The sequence below is a fragment of the Erythranthe guttata genome, chromosome 14, assembly GCF_056151865.1.
Source record: "Erythranthe guttata isolate IM_541 chromosome 14, IM_541, whole genome shotgun sequence".
NCBI classification, from domain to species: Eukaryota; Viridiplantae; Streptophyta; class Magnoliopsida; order Lamiales; family Phrymaceae; genus Erythranthe; species Erythranthe guttata.
The window spans coordinates 7,571,624-7,591,887 of NC_142546.1; the positions used below are offsets into that span (position 1 = coordinate 7,571,624).

Here is a 20,264-nt window from a genome sequence, read left to right on the forward strand (position 1 = left end):
TTTTGGGTAAATTACGGCCACCCCCTAATGTATAGTCATATTACGAAAAAAACATATTGTTTGGGAGTGGTTGTAATTACCCAAACATGAGGGAGTTCTTCGTAATTTGACCATACCTCAGGTGGGTGGCCGTAATTTGCCCTTTTTTTGTATAAATCGAGTTAAGAACAATGCATCGAAGCTCGGTTCTTAAACAAACCGAGCTTTAGCAATTGTTCTTTACTGTCAAACTTTTGTGTTTAAATTCTTCTTATTTGACAGCAGAAACAATAACACTAGTACACATAGCAGCAAAGTGTATATATATATATATATATATATATATATATATATATATATATATATATATATATATATATATATATATATATATATATATATATATATCAAAACACTGCATCTTTATAAGTTTCTCAAGACCGAGAAAGCACAATCTTGTGCCTATTTTATACACTCTTCATATGAGCCAAAAAAAGAGAAATGCAGTAGCAACAAAGATATTTTGCAACCAAATGCCCAAAAAGAAAAATAAAAATAAAATACGATTCACCGAGAAAACGATGAATCGACAACAACAAGTTTCCGTTTATAGAGTCGGCAAAAAGAAAACCAACAACATTTAACTCAATTTATTTATCACCTCTTCAAAAGCTTGTGAGAGTAAAACCGCTTCGAGTAAGGACTATTCCTCGACATCACCTTGTACGACTCGATTGCATGAACCAAACAATTATGGAGCCGCCCCTAATTAATAAAATATCGAATTATTTTAAAAATAACGACAATTTACGCGCTTGGTTTTATTTCTAAAATTTTATAAATTAATAAAAAAAAATCGGAATTTTAGTACCTGAGAAAAACGGAGGGCTTTTTGGACAACGTAATTTGCATGGGGATCTTGAAGCAGCTGATCAAAGTAAGAAGCGGAGAGCAATTCGCGGATGATTTTTGAACGCGTTTCTTCGTTACATACGGTGAGACACGTTTCAACGACGTGGCTGCTGAATTTTTGCGTGGAGAGATGGACGTAATTGCCCTCGAACTGAGATGTGATCTTCGATATTGCACTCGGGATTTTAAGCTCCAATAGATATTGCACCGCGTAGTTTCTGCGTCCCAAATTTAAAAAAAAAAAGAAAAAAAAAAAAGAATGGTAAATATTTTACTTGCAAGAATAAAATGGATATTAAATTTTGGTTTTTTTTTTGGTTACCCATAAGCATCTTGAGCGAGTAGAAGGGCGTTTGCGGAAATTTCGGAGACCAAATTTTGGAGGTGGGCCCCAGTTGAGTTGCTGATGCAACGTTGAAGAACACAGCATCCATACTGATGTGTTGCCATTTCAACACAGTACTTAGCAGCATCAACGAAAATGAACTGAAAATAAAAAACGAGATAATCGATAAGACGATACTTGGTTGACAACTAGACATTCGAAATATCCAGAATGCAAGTCAGATTTTCGAGCTTTCGCAAATTGAAACAAAGCTATTAGTTTCCGATTAGGAGTCTTCTAGTGCAATGTGCATTTAAACAAAATTCAAAACGAGCTTTTTAGTTTTTCGATTTTCGTCCCTATAATTAGTGTTTGGCAAGAAAATTTTACGCTTTTTAGTTTTTCGATTTAAACTTATGCTCGATAAAACGACAAAAAACAGAATTCCTCCCTAGAAAAAACGAACATTGGCAAGAAAATCAATTCACATGGCAACATGACAAATCCGACAGCATCTTCATAACGACAGACAAATATCAGATAACGGCAAAAAACCGCGATGGATTTCTATATATATATATATATATATATATATATATATATATATATATGAACAAAGGTAAATTATAAATTGATAATTACGAGATACTGCGATATTTTCATCGACAGTAATTATTCCAAATACGTGTATCTCTAAGAAAAAAAATAACTATAGAGTATGCAGAAAAAAAATAGATCATACCAATCTATATAGACGATGCTCGACTTTGAATAAGTACCATTTACGAAAAGGTACATAATAATAATAAATAAATAAATAAATAAATCGTAAAACTCAATCGAGAGCAATTTTACCTTCCTATCCTCGTGCGGAAAGCATTGCAAGCACCTCTTAATAACATGATTCCCATTAGAGTCTTTGACGAGTTCGAGAAACCCCGGTTCGAGCGCTGCAATAATCAGCGAAATTTGCTGCTTCGTTTTAACGGTCTCGATCAACTTCTGCACTACTCGTGTCCTAATACAAAATAAAAAATAAAAAATTAAATGAATCGTTTAAATAAACCAAAGCAAAATGTACGAACATACATACCCATGCGTATTCAATGAGATTCTAACGAGATCGTTTGTCGCCATAAACAGCACATCCATCCTCTGCTCTTCGCTGCAAACATCCAACAATTTCTGCATTAAATAATTTCCGAACGGGTTCATCATCAATTCGACGGCGTGACCGATTATCTCAACGAATATAATATACACATCCAACAAAGTCCCTTCCTCGAACACCCTCTGCAAGAATCTGCATCCGTGTTGATCTTTCGCTATGTGGTATATATTCCCCCGCGCAGCTGCAAGCGAACTGAACTTCGAATCCGAAATATTCATCGTCGGAACCGCGGGCCCCACGTGGTTCGCTCTATTCTTGCCCGAACGGGTGTTACTATTACTATTACGCCCTCGAAAACGTTGATCGATACTTTCACCGTGGACGATGAAACTATCCTCGTTTTGGACGCTCAACGGGGCTTTGTTTCGTTCGTAATGAATAAAATTTTCTTCATTGTAACGAGTCGGGAGTGTAAGAAGCCCGTTTCTCGGAGGGTAGAATAGACTATCACTACTAATGGTGGGATTGTTGTTGATTAAGGAGGATAGTCCCATTATATCGTCTCCGTAAAATCGAGAGCTCGTTAAAGAAGGGGTTTCGAATTCGGGTTGATTTGGGAGGAATCGAACGCTTTCGAGATTCGGGATCGGTTTTCTTGGAACAGAGGGATTGTTGTTGAGGACGCCGAAATCGGGATACCGATTTCGGTAATTATCGGGAGCTTCGTGATGGACGCCGTATGGGGAAATCGGAATGCCCCTTTGCTCGGTGGCGGCGATGTGCATTTTGCTGAAATTTCGGGATAAATCGAGATAATCGGAGAAATCGTTGTTGTTGAAATCGAGAGAGAATCCATTGTTGTGGGGGAAGTGTGGTGCTGGTGGTGGTTTGAAATCTTCGAACTGAGGGGAAGGAGGGGATCCGCCGCCGCCGCCGCTGGAGAAGAGGCTGGAGGAGGAGCCGTCGGAGTGGAGTGAGAAGCCGCTTACAGGGGAAGATGCGGCGGCGTACTTGTGGTGGTGGTGGGGGTTGAAGCAGTCGTCGTCGTACATAAGAGGGTGGATCGTCGTGGTGTTGTTATTACCGTCGCACCATCCATGGCGGTTGTTTCTCTGGGCGGCCACGCACGATGCATGGCCGCCGCCGCCGCCGTGGATGTAAGCATGATCGACGTGGCTGCAGTGATTTTGAAGATGGTGGTGGTGATGTAATGATGATGACGTGGCGTGTGAGATCTCGCCTAGTAGCATTTCTAACTCTTCTTCTTCCTTCATTCTTTTTTTTTTAAACAACAACAGAAAAAAAAAAAAACCAGACACAGAAAGAACAACAACAACAAGAAGAACACTAACAAATTACACACACAAAACACACACACAAAAAGGGAAAAGCGGTAAAAGAAAGAGAAACCCACTAGAGATTAGTGATTTTTAGCATCTGGGTTTGTCACCGTAGAAAGGAAAAAAAAAACAGAGGTGTTGATAGTAAATATGGAAAGAGCTAGGGGCTTCGGTGCAATTTCAAATCATATGAACAGAGAGAGAGAGAGAGAGAGAGAGAGAGAGAGAGAGAGAGAGAGAGAGAGAGAGAGAGAGAAAATCATTTGGATTTTTTGGGGTTATCTGATTTGGGTTTTGGATTTCAATGGTGAAAAAATCAAAATGGTGGGTGAAGCATGCAAAGATGGAGGACTGTGTATATATGTATATATATACCGTTTATATACATACAGATACTGATACACAGAGACGACAATTGGTACAGTGACTACAGACTCACACCATTAAAGATGGGGGAGATAAAAGGAACACACAGTTCTCTCTCTCTCTCTCTAACTTTCTCTCTCTAGAAAACAGGACAAAATTCTCGCTCCGGGTATACATACAAAAAAAACTGGTTGTATTGTGTATGTATATGTTTGAGAGTGACAAAAAGAATTTGTACGATATATTGGGTGAGCTGGGGACTGGCAGACATACGCTCTGCTGATATACGCAGAGACACATACACACACACACACACTGAGAGTGAGAGAGTGTTCTTTTTTACATCAGAGGGAAGAAGGCGACAAATTGAAAATTAAAAGACATTATTAATAATTAATATTTTTCTGTAATAATGGGGTGTGATTAAAATTTAAAATAAGTGGTGATAATTAGTGACGAGATTAACTAACTAATCTCGAGTGTTGAGAGCATTTCTCGTTTGTAATCCTCCTTTTACGGTGTTTGAAGATCTGGACTTTTGAATTCTTTGCTCAAGATCAAGATTGATTAATTAATAATAATAATAATAATAATAATAATAATAATAATAATAATAATAATAATAATTAATAATAATAATAATAATAACCATATTTTTTGAATTTTGAAAATCGATCATTTTACGTAGTAAATTTCAGTTTATCTACGAAATTTTCCAAATCTCGTCGATTTTGATTCGCATTTTTTTATTATGGGGCATAATTTTCATTTTGAATCCCGAAATTGTTGAGAATAGTTCCTAAAAAATCGATTTGATTTTAATTTTAAGAATGATTCTGAAAAAATTGGATATCGGAACCCCTTTTTTTCATTTTGATTTCCGATTTGTTTGTTTGTTTTTATTTTAACGAAATTGGAATTACTTTTTACTTCAGTAAAATATGGATTTTTTCCGAAAGTGTGAAGTGCGATCTGGTCAGTGCGATTTTCACCGTATCTTTAGTTTGGGTGTGCATGGCTTTATGCTATTTTTATTCATAATATGGCTTAGGAAAAGTCATCATTGAACAAAAACTATACCAAAATATAAAATAATAATAATAAATAAATAAACAAAAGAAAAACTTAGTTGGTAAAATTACTTAATTAAAACTGCCTTATGTAACACAATAGTGAAATTCTTTTGTCAAAAAATATAATTAATTAAATAAAAAATTGGCCAAGGTGACAATAATTTGGGCAATGTGAGAAGTTAAGTGGAAAAGTGAAATGCAATTATAGAGCTGATGGACCACAAAAGTGTCATAATCCATAGTCATATATTTCATATGGCATTATGGGCTTTTACCAGCTCATGCAGACTCCCTTAAATAGCATTCTTCACTTATCACAATTTTAATATTCATGTATATATTATTTTATTATAATATTATGATATTATAATATTAAAAATCGAAAGTAGGGCAAAACTGGAAAAGTACTATATGAACACGAAAATAGACACACACCGGTGCACATGATGGTGCTTTTGTGGTAGCATATTTTAGTTTTTACAAGTCCAATTCTTTTAAATTAAATAAGGATATATATTATATTTACTTATTTTTAATAATTATTGGCAAATGAACGAGCAATTACATGTGTGCAGTGTGTGAAAACCTCGTTTTCGTGCAATAATCCACAAATCACACGACATGTATAATTACACATGTAGTCGCCTATCTTACTGCACCAACTAAGTCACTGATTCTCGTCTAGGGTAATATTGAGATATACTAATTATCTTTTATATTATGTACATTAAAACACTATCTAATCCTATCAAGTCCAAAAAATAAAGATAATGTGTAAAACTAGAATTAAAGGCTTTAACACACCTACACACACACTTCATCATTATTAACCAATTAATGGTTGTTTATTTCAGAGTATATTACCATATTAAAGCATGAATAATAAGTTCTCAAACTGCCTCTGATCATTTTAAAACATTGACACATGTAACATACCTAAATCGTTTTTTTAGCAACAATGAAAAATAACGAAAAAACGACCTCCATTAATGGTATCCAACAGGTGCTGGCGCGTCTCTTAACTCCTTCCCCTGGAAATGAATATCCTGCATATCCAAATATAAATAACAAATCAGCCGCATAATTAGAATTAAGTGCCGATATAAACAGCAATTTCAGGGCAATCATCGAACGACATGTGATTTTTGCTTGCCTTTGGAGAAAACGGAGCCTTGTTACAATAATCTTACATTCTGAGGAATACAAACAAGTCATCTAGCAAATTAACAACCCCCCCCCCCCCCCCCCCCCCCAAAAAAAAAAAAAAAAAAAAAAACCCAAAACCCGAAATCATGACTAACCACGAAAATTACGCAAATGCAAGCTCATCCATCTCCTACTCCCTTGTTTGGGAATTATGACGAGACTCGATAGACAACGTTTTTGAGGCTTAGGATTGGGTTCGGATTTCAATATGTAGTCCACACTCAATTCCTATTATTACACAATCCTATGACAGATATTACCCAAATACAAGGTTTGTATTATCACAAATCTGAAACATATGATTATATAATCACATATCACATTTGTGATCCTAAACCAATTCATCGATTATATCAATCACATCAACATTCCCAAACCAAGGCATATTATACCCTCTATTATATTATCTCACCAAAATATATAGATAGGATAAAATGCTATAAATTATAAAAAACAGAATATTCAAGAAAGTCAGCAAAACTCACAGAAGCAAAATGGTTGACATCTCTGTGATGCGCCTCGTCAGCGCGGATGACAGTGATAACATCCTTGAGAGTTGCGTCTTTGGGGAGCCTCCAGTAGTCGATAGCAATAGCAGGGGCACGGACATTTTCAATCTTGCCATCGTCAATGTCCTTCAAGTACTCAGTATACGAATGTATGGCCTCTTCTTCTAAATAGCCGACAACTCGATGTGCGAGTTTTGGAGAGAGAAGGTAGAGTGTGAAGAAGGCGTTGAAGAAGACTCCCTGAACAGTGAGAACCAGAAACCTTTCGTACCACTTTGGCTGCACAAGCTCCACCATAGTCATCAAGTGCATCCTCTCGTTTTCGGCTTCTTCGAGCAGTGCTTTAATCCAACCACCGCTCTGCTGAAACTTGCGCAGAGATCTCAGATGCAACAGCATTCCTCCCACCATACCAGGAACGGCGGCCACAGTTTCAAGCATCATTGCACGACACCCGTACCGCCTCTGCAAAATAATTCCAAAGTATAATTAGTAGACTTTGCTGTTATTCGAAGCTCGAAAAGATTACTGACTGGGATAACTAAAACAGAAAACAATGAAAAGAGGTTTTTTTATATGTGAAGCAACAAGTCGAAATATGGTCTTAAGCAATAATATGCATCCAGGAAATCGTACGGAGTTTATCACCATATCTATCCATTAAGCAAATGTGTCTAAAAGTAAGACAAATCAATTGACCTTAGCTGCAATCGACTACGGCTATATCTATTCAGCATAATTCATCACCCTATAGGTTGAATAGCTGTAGTAGGTTTAGTTAAATCACAACTGCAACATACTAATTTTTGAGGGAGTAGGTAGAGTGAGGGACACATGCACATAGTTACCTCGTCTACTAAATAAAGCTCATAGTGAAAAATCATAGCAAGATAATACTAATGCTTACATATTTCAGGAAACAATGTGCTTTGGAACTATCGTTTCAACACATGAGGAACAAGCAAATGTGTGGAGATAACGAAGACTGCAAACCTTGAAAAACAAATCTGTGGGCATCCTAAGAAGTTTCACTGTCCGATATGCCACTTTGTCAGCAAACGTCTTCGGAACATGGTGCTTGCTAAGATCGATTGATACGTCTGCCTGATAAGTTTCCCATGGCTGCACAATGTAAAATTAATGGAAAATAGTTCAGGTTGCTACAAAACAACGAAAATATTGTTACAGTTCAACGCGCAAAGTTGCTCTGAGATGTGAATACTCCAAGCCAGCAAATTACAACAACATCAAACCATTAGAAGCTCGTGATGGACTCCAACATCATTTCTGTTACCTATACATCAAAAAACAAAAACGAAGCCAGAGTACATTGCAGCCAATCCAAAAACAAGATAATGCACTGGGTATAAGTTTTCCCCCTTATCTTGTTCTCTCGTATTCAAAGACAACACTTACACTATTCCCTAACTATTTCCTACTGATAGCCGATATGCTTTTTGGGCTTCTATTTTCTTCTTTAGTTTCAATTATCCGATCCTAAATTGCAATTTCAATTTTCAAATCAAAAGATATAGCGTGGCACAACAATTGCTCATTGCTGAATAAAATGTAGGCCAAACCTAAACCTACATTAACACGATTTGAAACTTCGAGTATCCTAACATTTAAACGATACAGAGTTACTGCTAACACCACCGTAGTTCACCAAACTCGTTACCGTTTCTTCCGAGACTCCTACTATCACAGCTCACTCTCCCTAGCTAGAAATCGACAGACCAAAACCATCTACCTTAAAGCAATTGACACCTTACATCATCATTAATTAATTAAGGCTTATCCATCATCATCATCATTAATTAAGGCTTCTAATCTCTGTTTTAAGATTATCATCCGGCGTGATTTCAATTTCAGAGTTGGTTAAAGTATTTACCACAAATTGGGGGAACAGAAAATGCAGAAAAAATCAGAAGACAAAAACATATGCATAGATGCATTAATTACAGTAAAAAACAATTTATCATGCCAGATGCATTAATTGCAGTAAAAAGCAATTCATCGTGTCAGTATACACACAGATGCTTTTAATCATGTTACCATGAAGCAGTTCCAAGGCCACTCCGTGCCATCTTCTCTGGTGATTTTAGGCCTAGAAACCCCCCAATAGCTCGAAACCACCACGGCGCCGCCGCCGCCGCCTTTCTCCGCCTTCTCCGTCGCCACAGCACCGTCGCGTTTCTCGTCCTTCCCCACCACCACCGAAGTCGGAGAAGAGGACTCCGGCGCCGTGCTCATCATCCGTCCCCACCGTATCAACACCATACTTAACCCCTGCGACTGGTAACCGGCGGCCGCCGCCGACGCATCAAACGGCGCCACGGCACGTAACCCCGACGACACGTGGCGGCCGTAGTTACCGCCGCCGACCAGACTCTTCATCAATGATCTCGCCGCCGAGTGATTCATTTTTGCAGTTCAAGACAAAAACCCCAAGTTCAAAAGACTGATCTGGAATGTATTAATATATTCATGAAAACCGGTTTGCTGAACCTGAAATTAAATTGTAAACGGTGGAGAAAATTTCATTTTATTCGAAATCAGATGACGTGGCAATAGTTTATTGGTTGATGTAGGTGCACCAAAAGTAGCTGGTTCCCTCAGGGCTGTGTTTGGATAGCTGTTGACCGGGACACGAATTATTAGGAAACTGCCTTTCTTTTTCTCCAAGTTTACTGGAAAAAATGTATGGTGTGAGCGGGTGCAGGATAAGCAATGTGAAGTTTGCTGGCTGATTACACGTGGATAGTTATTAGTGGAGGGACTACCGGGTAATTGGAGGTCTTCAACATGATTTCTTGAACAAAAAGTCTTTTTTTATTGTTCAAAATAATAATAATAATAATAATGGGATATTACAGTTTTCACCCCTCAAGTTTGCACTAATTTTATATTTAATCCCTTGTATTCACAGAATACACATTTAGTTTCTCATGTTTGAATAATTTAACACTTTTAATCATTTTCGTATTTACCGTTGGTCAGTTAATATAATGATGGGCACGCACTTGACTACGTGTTGATTCCATTAGTTTCAACATTCCATTAATTTTAACGAAAAATTGATGGAAATGACTAAAATTTCTGAATTTTTTTTGTGAGTATGAGGGGTCCAAATGTGAACTCGGTGCAAACATGAGGGACGAATACTATATTTTTTCAATAATAATATACTGAAAAACATATATAAGTTTACCCAGTCACCCATCTATAATCTCAAAAAGTCAACCTTCGATCAATATTTACAACATGACTTCTACTTCACCACTGGTGGTCCCCACTCACAAGCCTCTCGTAGAAGAGAATATACCCAATATCCGTATTGCTCGAATACTCCGGCGAACACCCAAAAAAGTTCTGAATAACCGACTCGTCGACCATCTCCACGTTCTCATCGTCGAAGCACAGCCATCGATCATGGCTCTTGACTATACTCACGTAATGCCCGTGGTTGGGCCCACTTCCCACGTGGACCACCACAGACGATAACGAGTATTCACAGTCCGCACCTTCCACTGTGTTGTTCAGCTTCAGCTCCAACGGAAACACCACGCGGTACGACAGCTTCTTGTGCCTCTGCTCGACGAATTTGAACCGCTTGAGGTGGATCACTAGTATACGTGGCGGTTTCTTTATCTTCAGCCTTTTTTGCGCTTCTTGCAAACTGTGCGAAAGAAAACGTTAAATTACATTTCTTTTCTTTTTTCCCGAGGGAGCGAGGAAAAAGAATTAGGGTTGTCTTTTTTTTTTTTTACCTAGAGCAGTTGTCGCAGAAGAATTTTTCGTCGGCGATTAGAGTTTCGGTGGAGCTGAAGTTCTTGAGGCAGCCACTTAACGAGCTGTTTTGTTCGATATCGATGCTCAAGTCTAGGAATATCTCGTCTCTTGCGGTGACTGTCTCGCACCTTAAACACCTCGTCTCGTTTGTAAGAATACCCTGCGTGTCAGAAAGTCAAATGATGAGATTTGATTGAATTAGTTTAGAATTGCATGTCCAAGATAATGTAATTGTAATATCCGATAATCTTATGTTTTCGGATTTGTGTAGTAATAGAGGTTTAGTGTGGACTAAATATCCCTTTGTATGTTCGATTAGGGCCCTTTTCTATCACGTGCTTGAAACGTAGAGCCTAAACATTTGATCGGGCCTTCTCAAACAAGACCCAATGGTTATTTTTCGTTAAAAGTATGAGTGGAAATCGGACGGATTGGAGAGAAACTGCATTTTTTTTTCGAGAGTTAAGAACTCATTCCAATTTTGTTCCGATTTTCTTTAGAAAAGCTGAAAATTGGAATTTCGAAATTGGAATGAAAAACTGGTTCCAGAATTGGATATTTTCGATCTGAATCGGCGGAATTTTGAATTTCCATTTTTATAGTAGTTTTTCGAAATTAAAATCGGAACAGAAATTGGATATGTAGTCCAGTTCGGTTAAAAAAAAAAAAAAATCGGAATCGCATCATATCACCCGATTCACCAACTAAAGAGAAACAGAGGTCCTTATAGCTTTTGAATTGGGGAACAATCCAAAATTTACGAGAAAGTTTACCTGAAAAACTTTATGGACCCAACTGAAAAAGGGTTCATTAGAACCGTTGATCCGACCATTGGTTGGTTCGTTTACAGCATCCTCCACCGAAACCGTTTGTGGCGCACTTGTCACTTTGTGAGACTCTTTCTCCATTATCTCAACTAGTTTATTCAGCACAAAATTCAAGAATTCATGTGCATCCTGCATGACGGAAAATTTAAATAAATAATTGTAATATCGAATAAATTACAAATTAATGTCTATAAAAAGTTTACATTCCGTTTAGTTGGAAAAAAAAAACAAATTACGTATATACGAGAAACCAAGTTTACGAGCAGGGGCGAGTCCACCCAAGGGCTAGGGTGGACTCAAGCCCCCCCTCACTTCCAAATTTTTTTCCATTATATATATATATATATATATATATATATATATATATATATATATATATATATATATATATATATATATATATATATATATATATATATATATATATATATATTTGATATATATTCTATTTAAGTTTTTAGTCTATTCAAATATATTATTTAAGTCCACTTATTTTTAGTTTATTTACTCAAAGCCCCATGTATATTTTATTTATATTTTTAGCCTATTCAATTATATCTTTTTTTTTTTAATCTATTCAATTATATTATTTAAGCCCACTTATTTCTAGTCCACTTACTCAAAGCCCCCCATGTCTGACTTGCTCTCATCTTCTATTTTTCAACTTCGTTACGTTTCTTGAAAAAAAAAAAAAAAACTTTGTTCTCTCCCATAGTCTCACTAATAGCAGTTAAATTGCCACCCACCGACAATCGTTTAGCATTTGACAATTTCTCTCTCATCTTAATTTTCAAATTGGGTATCAATTAGAAGTCGATTGTGTCAATTTGATAATCGACTTGATATTCATATTTCTTAAATTTTTATAGCAATTTAGCTTTCACGATTCGTTTTGGATTATCATCTGAAAGTGAAGGGAAAAAAATGCGTATCAAATTTTCATCTCAAATTTCTTTTATAGCAAAAAAAATTTCGGGGGCGCTGCCCCCGAACCCCCCGTGTGTTTAAGCCCCCCCTCACCAAACTTTCTGGCCTCGCCACTGTTTACGAGCAACAAACCTGATGCATGTACGATCGAAAACTCTCGTTGTCCCTTCGAACTCGATGTACAAAGCGTTTTGGAGCTATTACACCTGTTTTCTTCTTGTGTGAACTTATCTGCATTAACACGATCGTCAATCTCGACAGTTATCTGCATAAGTTTTTGCCATGTTTTTCTTCGGACCATAAAATACACGAGAAATACGGCAATTATAACTACCTGTGAGAACAATTCTGCAAGACATGTCAAGATATTATCATCTGCTTCGCCCGAGTTTTTGTTGTCTGAATAATACTCCAGCAGTTGCTCGCGAAACGGGACGCAAAAGTAAAGAGCCTAAATCAAAAATCAAATGATATTAGAAACTCGAAACTAACCAAGACATTAATTCAAGCTCAAAAAAATTAATGCGTAGAAACAAACGTGACATGTTTGCGACTACAATCCCTCTATTGACATTGTTACGACGTTGAATTACTATATTCTCAAATGCATCGGTTTTTGTAAAACTAAAAATCGAATATGTCGGTTTTATCACAATTCAGTTTTATACGATCTTCGATTTATTTTCAATTCATGCTCGGTTTATTTTTTTCATTTTACAAGATATTTACAAGGTATTAGTACACTACAATCAAGAATGCCAATTATACATAAACTATAAAAGATTATACAAAAAGGTAGAGCAAACAGAAGTTTTTTTCTGATCGAATCGTTAATCAGCTCGTTTCGGTTTTTGGTTTTTTCGATTCTCTTTGCTCAACACTACTCAAAAGTAATGGAAGGCTCTAATTCATTTAAAATACTAAAAGTGGAGCAAGAAAATCTACTAATTAAACTATTAACACCAAATTATGGTTTCATTCAATTAATTAATCACCCAACAAAGCACAGAATTAAACAATACATAACATCAAAAAACAAGTAAAAAGGCGGCCACGCACACACACACACACACACACACACACACACACCTGGAGAACACTGTTGCAATAGCAAGTGTTTCCGAAATTCTCCAAACCAAAGTAGCGTTCGCCTTCGGGAAATTGTTCGCCCAGTGCCTTCTCTAACTTAGAACCCGCCATACCCATTGCGATCGTGACACGTCACCATCCACCATCTACCAGAGCTCCTCTATCGCTACGGTGATCGGAGTTCTTCGTCAATTTCAGGCGGGTTTGCTCCGATTGTCTGATAATTAGGCCGTGAAATTCTTCGCTCCTATGACCTAATTATACATACACATGTATGTATGTATGTGTGTGTGGTGTTTCTGGAGGTGAATTGCAGTGGTTTTTAGTCGGCGGGGGAGTGGTGCGGTGTCTATCTTCTGCTCTGCCACCGAAGTTGTCTGCTTATTTTGTTTTGGGATTTTTGTTGATTTTCTTGTATGTTTTTGGAAAAATTACAGTTTTCACCCCTTAAGTTTGTATCAATTCCACATTTGGCCTCCTATATCCAAACAAAATCACATTTAACCCCTCGAGTTTCAATAATTTAACATTTCCTACCGTTTTTTCGTCAAATTACCGTTAGTCCGCATGTTAAGATTATCAAATTATATTTATGATACTTATGTCATGCTACCAAAATTGAGATGTCCCAAAAATATTTTAAAATAAATAAATTTACAATGAACTAAAAAAAATTTAGCAATAAGCCCCACCCCCACCCCCAATTTGCGAAAGTCGTACAAGAGGGGACCCTTTTTTTACGTAATTAGTGAAGTGAAGTTGTACGGCGGTGGAGAGGTGGTCGGTTTTGGAGGGAGGGCGTGGAAACATTAGCGGAGCAAGGATTTTAATATTAAGGGGGCCCAATGCATTAAAAAGATTCTAGGGGGCGTTAACGCAATTATACACAATTTTTTATATTTCTATATAAAATAATAGGGTAAATTACAAACACCCCCCTGAGGTATGACCAAATTACAAAAACACCCCTCTTGTTTGGATAATTACAACCACCCCCCTCAACTCATCAAATTTAGCGGAATCTTCGAGATTATATGGAATATTATCACTTTTGTACCCGTTTTATCCCATTCAAACTCTACATTATGAAGCAAGATGACCATAATATGTGATTTTTAGCTTGTATATATGAGTTTGTGGTGCATCGAAAACTGTATTTTTTACACAAAGAGTACAAACTAGAGCACATTTCACGGAATCTAGATGACTATGTTGAATTTGGCACCATAAAGGTAAGAAAAAATCATAGTTGAGGGGGGTAGATGTAATTATCCAAACAAGAGGGGGTTTTTTGTAATTTAACCATACCTCAGGGGGGTATTTGTAATTTACCCTAAAATAATATGAGTTTGAGAAATGTTGGGGGCAATGGCCCCTTGCCCCTATGCTGAGTCCGTCACTGCGTGGAAAGGCATACGACGGTGGGGAGCATCTGGTAGAGAGGTCTTTCCCGAACTTGTCCATTGCATGTTTTCAAATAATGCGAGTCGACTCTCGTGGTATCAATTTTGCCATCTCTCGCCTAAGGTCACCGGTGACCGCCTTGATTAGGATATAGCTTCAATTTGTATTGGATTAAAATCTAGCTAATTTTCTTTACTTATTTTTCAAATAATTTAATTAATTTATGCTTCTTGACTGTCTGTTGAGATTTTCTTAATTGAATATACTTTAGTTTGATTAATATGTAGGGGCTCTTTGAGAAACCCCCTCATTATTTTTTTTAATTGAGGGAGACCCAAAATATTTTAGTCCATTTGAGAAAAGGCCCACACCCATTTTTAGCCATTATGTTTTCCAGCTTTACCCCGCTCGCCACCTCATCACTGGGCCAGCGCTGATTGTTTTTTTTTTTTTTTTTTTCCATTTTTTTAATCGACTATGAAGCATAGTCGATTAGTCTTAAATCGACTATGCATCATAGTCGATTAAGGAAAATCTTTATTTTTTTATTTTTTTTTGTTTCTAATATTGTTTTTAAATGTTTTTTGGTTTTTTTAATTTTTTTCTCTATCAGGTTTATTAATGCATAGTCGATTAAAATTTTAGCTATTAAAAATAACAAATCACAATTACAAAAAAAATGCAAAATCAACTGTATTTAAAAAAAAAATATACAAACATTGTAATTGATTTATACATTGGAATCAATAAACAAAAAAAAAAAAAAAAAAATTAACAACTGGAGTCGGTTAACCTTAATCGACTACTGAACATAGTCGATTAAGCCTTAATCGACTATTGAACATAGTCGATTAAACACACGTAGTCGATTAAGGGCCCTGCCTGCGCGAATTTCTTTTTCTGCGCCGTCTTCCGCCACAATCCACCAAAAAACCCTAGATCTGCTCTTTATCCTCACCACGTCGTCGCCACACCACACCATCACCACCCCACTTCCATATTCTAAGTAGTACAGAGTAGATATACATATTTAACACAGAAGAATTTAAATGGATGCATTTTGTAATGTTTAGAGAACACAATCAACAATCAACAAATCAACATTAATATATTACCTGTTGTGTATTGTGTAGTAGAGTAAGGGAACGACGAAGGGACGGTGGTGGTCGGTGCGGCGGCGGCGGTGGACGGCGGCGGAGAAGCATTGGCGGTGGTGAAAGGTGTGAATTTGGGAAAGAGAAATTAGGGTTTCAAAATAGTATATTGACAATTAAGGATAAATTTGGAATTATAAAAGTAATATTTGGTGGAATACTAATCAAGGGGGTTTTTTCAAATTATTTTTGGAAGGGGGTGTTTTCTTAACTACATTACCTCATGAGGGGGGTCTTGCTAATAATCTCTAATATGTAATGAATTTTGTAAACTAAAAAAAAAAAGAAAAAAACAATTCTTTTTTTCTTTTCTTTTTGGGTTTTGCCGTTGAATTGTGTTGGTTGTCATAACAGGTTCATGGTTGTTTCTGTTACTTCAAAAATTAATTACATTAAACAACTACAGTAGAACCTCAATAAACCAATGATCGATAAGTTACTAATCTTGTTTAAATAATATATTTTTCCGGTCCCGACTCATAAAGCAAAAGTATTCATAGAGGTTTAAATGAATATACTTATTAAAAAATTATTTCGCTAAAATTAATACTTCGCTAAATTAATAAAATTTAGCTGATCCCGATTATATTAATTTATAGAGGTTTAACTATACTATTTCTATAGCCGACTTCATTATTCAACTAATTCTTTTAGTGTTCGATTTCCTTAATCAACTACGGTTTTAGTAATATTTGGAGACTTTATCCAAGTGGAAAGAAAAAATAAAAACAAAATAGAGAATACAGGGGGTGTTTTGGTAATTCGGCGCCGGAAAAATGCTGTACACGCTGTATAGGCTGTTGTATCTATCGATTTCAGTTAGAGAGCGGAAACTAAATTCTGTTACTATAAATTGACACAAACTGTGAAGAAGGCGGAAAACACCATTTTCAAAAATATTCCGATCTGCAGCAGTTACAATAATCACTCGGAGTTGCTTCTTCTTCCACCCAATAAACACACGCACAAACACACACACACACACACACACATTCTGTGTGATTTTGCAATTGGCGGTGAACAACATGCAACCAGCTGCACGGCAGTGGCCTTATCGGGAATATATCGACGACGCCTGTCCTTGCATACTTCTCTATCCTCCTGGCGGCTACTTCGCCGAGGTATATATATATATATATATATATATATATATATATATATATATATATATCATTCTCCGTACAAGTTTCCCCCTATTGTAATAATTAACTAACGCAATGTATTTATTTCGGTGCGCGATTAGGTTTTCATTGTTTTGAATTTTGAATTTTGAATTTGATTTTGATGAACAAGTGTTTTCGATCCGTTTGTAGATTCAGTTACTTGGAGCTCAGGTAATATCATGGGAGAACGAACGCCAAGAAGAGTTGCTTTTTCTCACTGGAGAGGTACTTCAATTTCTCTGATTTTAATTACCAGTGGTTTAATTTAATTTAATTTAATTTTCTGTGAAATATATTAACTATTTAATTTGCCGAAAAAATTATGTTATTAATTAGTGTGAGATGATGGATCTTGTATATTCCTTAATCATCTGGTTTTTTATTTTTGTATATTGATGTAATGTAGCAGTACTGTCATAAATAATAATTACAAATAACAAATTTTTAATTTTCAGACCGATTACAGACTTCAACATCCGGTTCGTGGAGGCATCCCAATTTGCTTCCCAACGGTTTGCTTCGTTTATTCGTTTTGACTTCCATTTGCCTAACTGCGTTTATTCGTTTCGGCTTCCATTTGCCTAACTGCGTTTATTCGTTTCGACTTTCATTTGCCTAACTGCATTTATTCGTTTGTACTTCCATTTGCCTAACTGCGTTTATTCGTTCCGACTTCCATTTGCCTAACTGCGTTTATTCAGTCTCGTATTGCTTAATTAGAAGAAACTAAATTTGATTATATTGTATAATATAATTAATCGTGATCAGTTTTACGACAATTATGACGTGGATGACTACGGATTTGCTCGAACCAGAATGTGGAGAACCGAGGATTTGATGGATGATGCGGCCTTTCCCGCTCCACCCCGTGATCATGCATTTGTTGATTTCATTCTCGATAATATGCCCGACAACTTCCCGGACTGGCCTAACCATAGGTACTTGATTATATATTAATCTTTCATTAATAGCTAACTTTCGTAATTGTATCATTCGTGTTTTAAATGCATGTTGCAGGTTTGAGCTCCGTTTACGTGTAATCCTGGGACCCACCGGAGATCTGACTATGATATCTCGTGTAAAAAACGTCAATACTGATGGGAATCCTTTCACATTCAAATTTGCCTATCACACCTACTTCTCTGTTTCAGATATCATGTAATAGTAACGAGATTATATATTACTGGCCGGTTATTATTATTATTATTATTATCGTTATTATAATCGCGATAGTGAACTACTAACTCAATTAATCACTTTTTCAGGGCAACTCAGGTTGAAGGATTGGAGACGGTGGATTATGTGGACTATCTGAATGATCACGAGCGATTTACTGAAGGGCCTAATCCAATCACTTTCGAAAATGAAGTACATATATATAATAAAGAGATCAATTCTGCCGATTGTTACCTAAGTTTTAAATTATTATTTGTTGTGCAGTTAATTATGTTGACGATTGACGACCCCAACTTCAATTTCCGTTTTTAGGTCGACAAGGTATACCTGAACACTCCCGATGTGATAACTGTTAGGGACCGTGAGCGTAGAAGAACTTATACCATTCACAAAGATGCCAATCTTCCTGAAATTGGTAAGGATTTTTTCAATTATATACATACTTTATTATGTCGTATTTACATATGCAACGAGTTATTTAATAAAACGTGCGTTGATAAATCTGTTTTCTTTTTATTTTCTCTAGTTGTGTGGAATCCATGGGACCTTGAGGCAAGGCGTATGTCTGATTTCGGAGACATAGAGTATAGGGAGATGGTTTGTGTTGAAGCAGCTGCTGTGGAGAGTGAAATTACGTTGAATCCCGATCAAGAGTGGACCGGGACCCAACGACTTTCCGTCGAGCAATTCTGATTTGATTTGTTACTTTTGCTAATTCAGTTGATAAAACCTTCTTTTGCCATAATGCATAATACATACATTCATGTAATACTCTGTTCCCCCATATTATAGTACTACTTCTGGTTGACAATATTCTTCTTGCATTCAAGTATAAGACCTAATATCCAGCTTTTGATCAATATGTGATTTGATATGATTTTCCTATTTGATTTGTTTCTGATTCTGCAGTGTTTTTACATTTAAAGATATTAAGTAATTCTTTTGTATGATAGAGTCATATTTATATTTAGGCTTAACTCCACTTTGCACCCTTAAAACATAATAAATCATTCACAATGCATTCTTAATTGAATAATAAATGATAATTCATTTTTTATTGATTTTCTTTTTCCCAAGGTGCAAAATAACAAATTAAATTTTTATTTCTTCAACCTCTAACCTAATTTCGAGCGCACAAAGTAAGAAAGAATTTAAAATCATACGGGATTATTGAAACAAATTATATTTTCTTACAAAATAAAATCAAATAAACTTTATCACTAAATTATTCGCTTGATAGATCTTTTATTGTAATTGGTGGAAATATTATGCAGAAATATTTGGAAGAAAATATGGTTTTCAGATAACTTGATAACGAAATAGCTGATGAATTTTTTTTCGTAATATATTTTTTGTGATAAAAAATATAAATTTTAAATACCACTAAACATATTAAATTACCTTTATTAGCTTTAAAAACTCACGTGTGGTGTATTATGCATGATAATTTGTGTTTTGATGGTGCAAAGTGCCATTAATTTGTTTCGAGGTTGTAAATTGCCAAAATGGTATATTTCAAGGGTGCAAATGAGATTAAGCCATTTAATTTATGTTCTATTCAATAATATTTCAATTCTAATATTAATAAATGATTTTTTGTAATTGCAAATATTTATCAGTTATTAAATTTTATTATTTTTTGATATATTCTACATGATAATAATTAAATTTGTATAAAATAAAATAAGTAACATTGAAATATATATATAATTTATACGGAAAAAAAAATTGTGGGCCCCTACTAGAAATGGGCTGTGGTTGTGGGTCATGCTTGTAATTACCCAAACAAGATGAGTTGTTTGTAATTTGATCTTAGTTCAAGGAGGTGCCCGTAATTTGGCAAAAAAAAAAAAATGAACAAAATAGAAAATACGGGGGTATTGTGGTAATTCGGCGCCGGAAAAATACTGT

At 35.9% G+C, this 20,264-nt stretch overlaps 4 protein-coding genes and 1 long non-coding RNA gene across 5 annotated transcripts; 1 reads left to right on the plus strand and 4 right to left on the minus strand.

Moving 5' to 3' along the window:
• Nucleotides 1–401: 401 nt before the first annotated feature.
• On the minus strand, nucleotides 402–4,454 carry LOC105956134 (putative pumilio homolog 8, chloroplastic). Its single transcript, XM_012979969.2, has 5 exons — nucleotides 2,310–4,454; nucleotides 2,072–2,234; nucleotides 1,214–1,377; nucleotides 851–1,109; nucleotides 402–744 (listed from the first exon to the last, which is right to left on the minus strand). Exons 1-5 carry the CDS (start codon nucleotides 3,599–3,601, stop codon nucleotides 637–639), a joined length of 1,986 nt encoding a protein of 661 aa, XP_012835423.2. The 5' UTR covers nucleotides 3,602–4,454; the 3' UTR covers nucleotides 402–636.
• Nucleotides 4,455–5,892: 1,438 nt separating this feature from the next.
• On the minus strand, nucleotides 5,893–9,450 carry AOX2 (alternative oxidase 2). The gene is made up of 4 exons (XM_012979955.2): nucleotides 8,877–9,450; nucleotides 7,815–7,943; nucleotides 6,798–7,286; nucleotides 5,893–6,152 (listed from the first exon to the last, which is right to left on the minus strand). Exons 1-4 carry the CDS (start codon nucleotides 9,243–9,245, stop codon nucleotides 6,093–6,095), a joined length of 1,047 nt encoding a protein of 348 aa, XP_012835409.2. The 5' UTR covers nucleotides 9,246–9,450; the 3' UTR covers nucleotides 5,893–6,092.
• Nucleotides 9,451–9,972: 522 nt separating this feature from the next.
• On the minus strand, nucleotides 9,973–13,870 carry LOC105956126 (ubiquitin carboxyl-terminal hydrolase 3-like). Its single transcript, XM_012979954.2, has 6 exons — nucleotides 13,457–13,870; nucleotides 12,702–12,818; nucleotides 12,500–12,598; nucleotides 11,387–11,569; nucleotides 10,592–10,773; nucleotides 9,973–10,500 (listed from the first exon to the last, which is right to left on the minus strand). Exons 1-6 carry the CDS (start codon nucleotides 13,571–13,573, stop codon nucleotides 10,098–10,100), a joined length of 1,101 nt encoding a protein of 366 aa, XP_012835408.2. The 5' UTR covers nucleotides 13,574–13,870; the 3' UTR covers nucleotides 9,973–10,097.
• A 1,946-nt stretch (nucleotides 13,871–15,816) lies between these two features.
• LOC148765048 (uncharacterized) lies at nucleotides 15,817–16,208 on the minus strand. Its single transcript, XR_016029752.1, has 2 exons — nucleotides 15,976–16,208; nucleotides 15,817–15,862 (listed from the first exon to the last, which is right to left on the minus strand). It is a non-coding gene; the product is annotated as an uncharacterized LOC148765048 (long non-coding RNA).
• A 627-nt stretch (nucleotides 16,209–16,835) lies between these two features.
• On the plus strand, nucleotides 16,836–19,254 carry LOC105956131 (putative glucose-6-phosphate 1-epimerase). The gene is made up of 8 exons (XM_088813362.1): nucleotides 16,836–17,135; nucleotides 17,328–17,402; nucleotides 17,633–17,689; nucleotides 17,946–18,115; nucleotides 18,195–18,335; nucleotides 18,443–18,545; nucleotides 18,666–18,768; nucleotides 18,880–19,254. The coding sequence occupies exons 1-8, from the start codon at nucleotides 17,040–17,042 to the stop codon at nucleotides 19,044–19,046; spliced, it is 912 nt and encodes a 303-aa protein (XP_088669488.1). The 5' UTR covers nucleotides 16,836–17,039; the 3' UTR covers nucleotides 19,047–19,254.
• Nucleotides 19,255–20,264: the final 1,010 nt, after the last annotated feature.

Excerpts from the sequence above, each read along its gene's own strand:
- LOC105956134 (XM_012979969.2), bottom strand. The coding sequence starts at position 3,601 with ATGAAGGAAGAAGAAGAGTTAGAAATGCTACTAGGCGAGATCTCACAC. Across the intron at positions 2,235-2,309 it reads ATCTCATTGAATACGCATGG|GACACGAGTAGTGCAGAAGT; the intron begins GTATGTATGTTC and ends ATTTTGTATTAG. Across the intron at positions 1,110-1,213 it reads CTCGCTCAAGATGCTTATGG|AAACTACGCGGTGCAATATC; the intron begins GTAACCAAAAAA and ends TTTGGGACGCAG.
- AOX2 (XM_012979955.2), bottom strand. The coding sequence starts at position 9,245 with ATGAATCACTCGGCGGCGAGATCATTGATGAAGAGTCTGGTCGGCGGC. Across the intron at positions 7,287-7,814 it reads CCACAGATTTGTTTTTCAAG|AGGCGGTACGGGTGTCGTGC; the intron begins GTTTGCAGTCTT and ends ATTATTTTGCAG. Across the intron at positions 6,153-6,797 it reads ATGTCAACCATTTTGCTTCT|GATATTCATTTCCAGGGGAA; the intron begins GTGAGTTTTGCT and ends TTGGATATGCAG.
- LOC105956126 (XM_012979954.2), bottom strand. The coding sequence starts at position 13,573 with ATGGGTATGGCGGGTTCTAAGTTAGAGAAGGCACTGGGCGAACAATTT. Across the intron at positions 12,819-13,456 it reads ATTGCAACAGTGTTCTCCAG|GCTCTTTACTTTTGCGTCCC; the intron begins GTGTGTGTGTGT and ends TTTTTGATTTAG. Across the intron at positions 11,570-12,499 it reads TTCGATCGTACATGCATCAG|GATGCACATGAATTCTTGAA; the intron begins GTTTGTTGCTCG and ends TCCGTCATGCAG.
- LOC105956131 (XM_088813362.1), top strand. The coding sequence starts at position 17,040 with ATGCAACCAGCTGCACGGCAGTGGCCTTATCGGGAATATATCGACGAC. Across the intron at positions 17,690-17,945 it reads TCCCAATTTGCTTCCCAACG|TTTTACGACAATTATGACGT; the intron begins GTTTGCTTCGTT and ends AATCGTGATCAG. Across the intron at positions 18,769-18,879 it reads TGCCAATCTTCCTGAAATTG|TTGTGTGGAATCCATGGGAC; the intron begins GTAAGGATTTTT and ends TATTTTCTCTAG.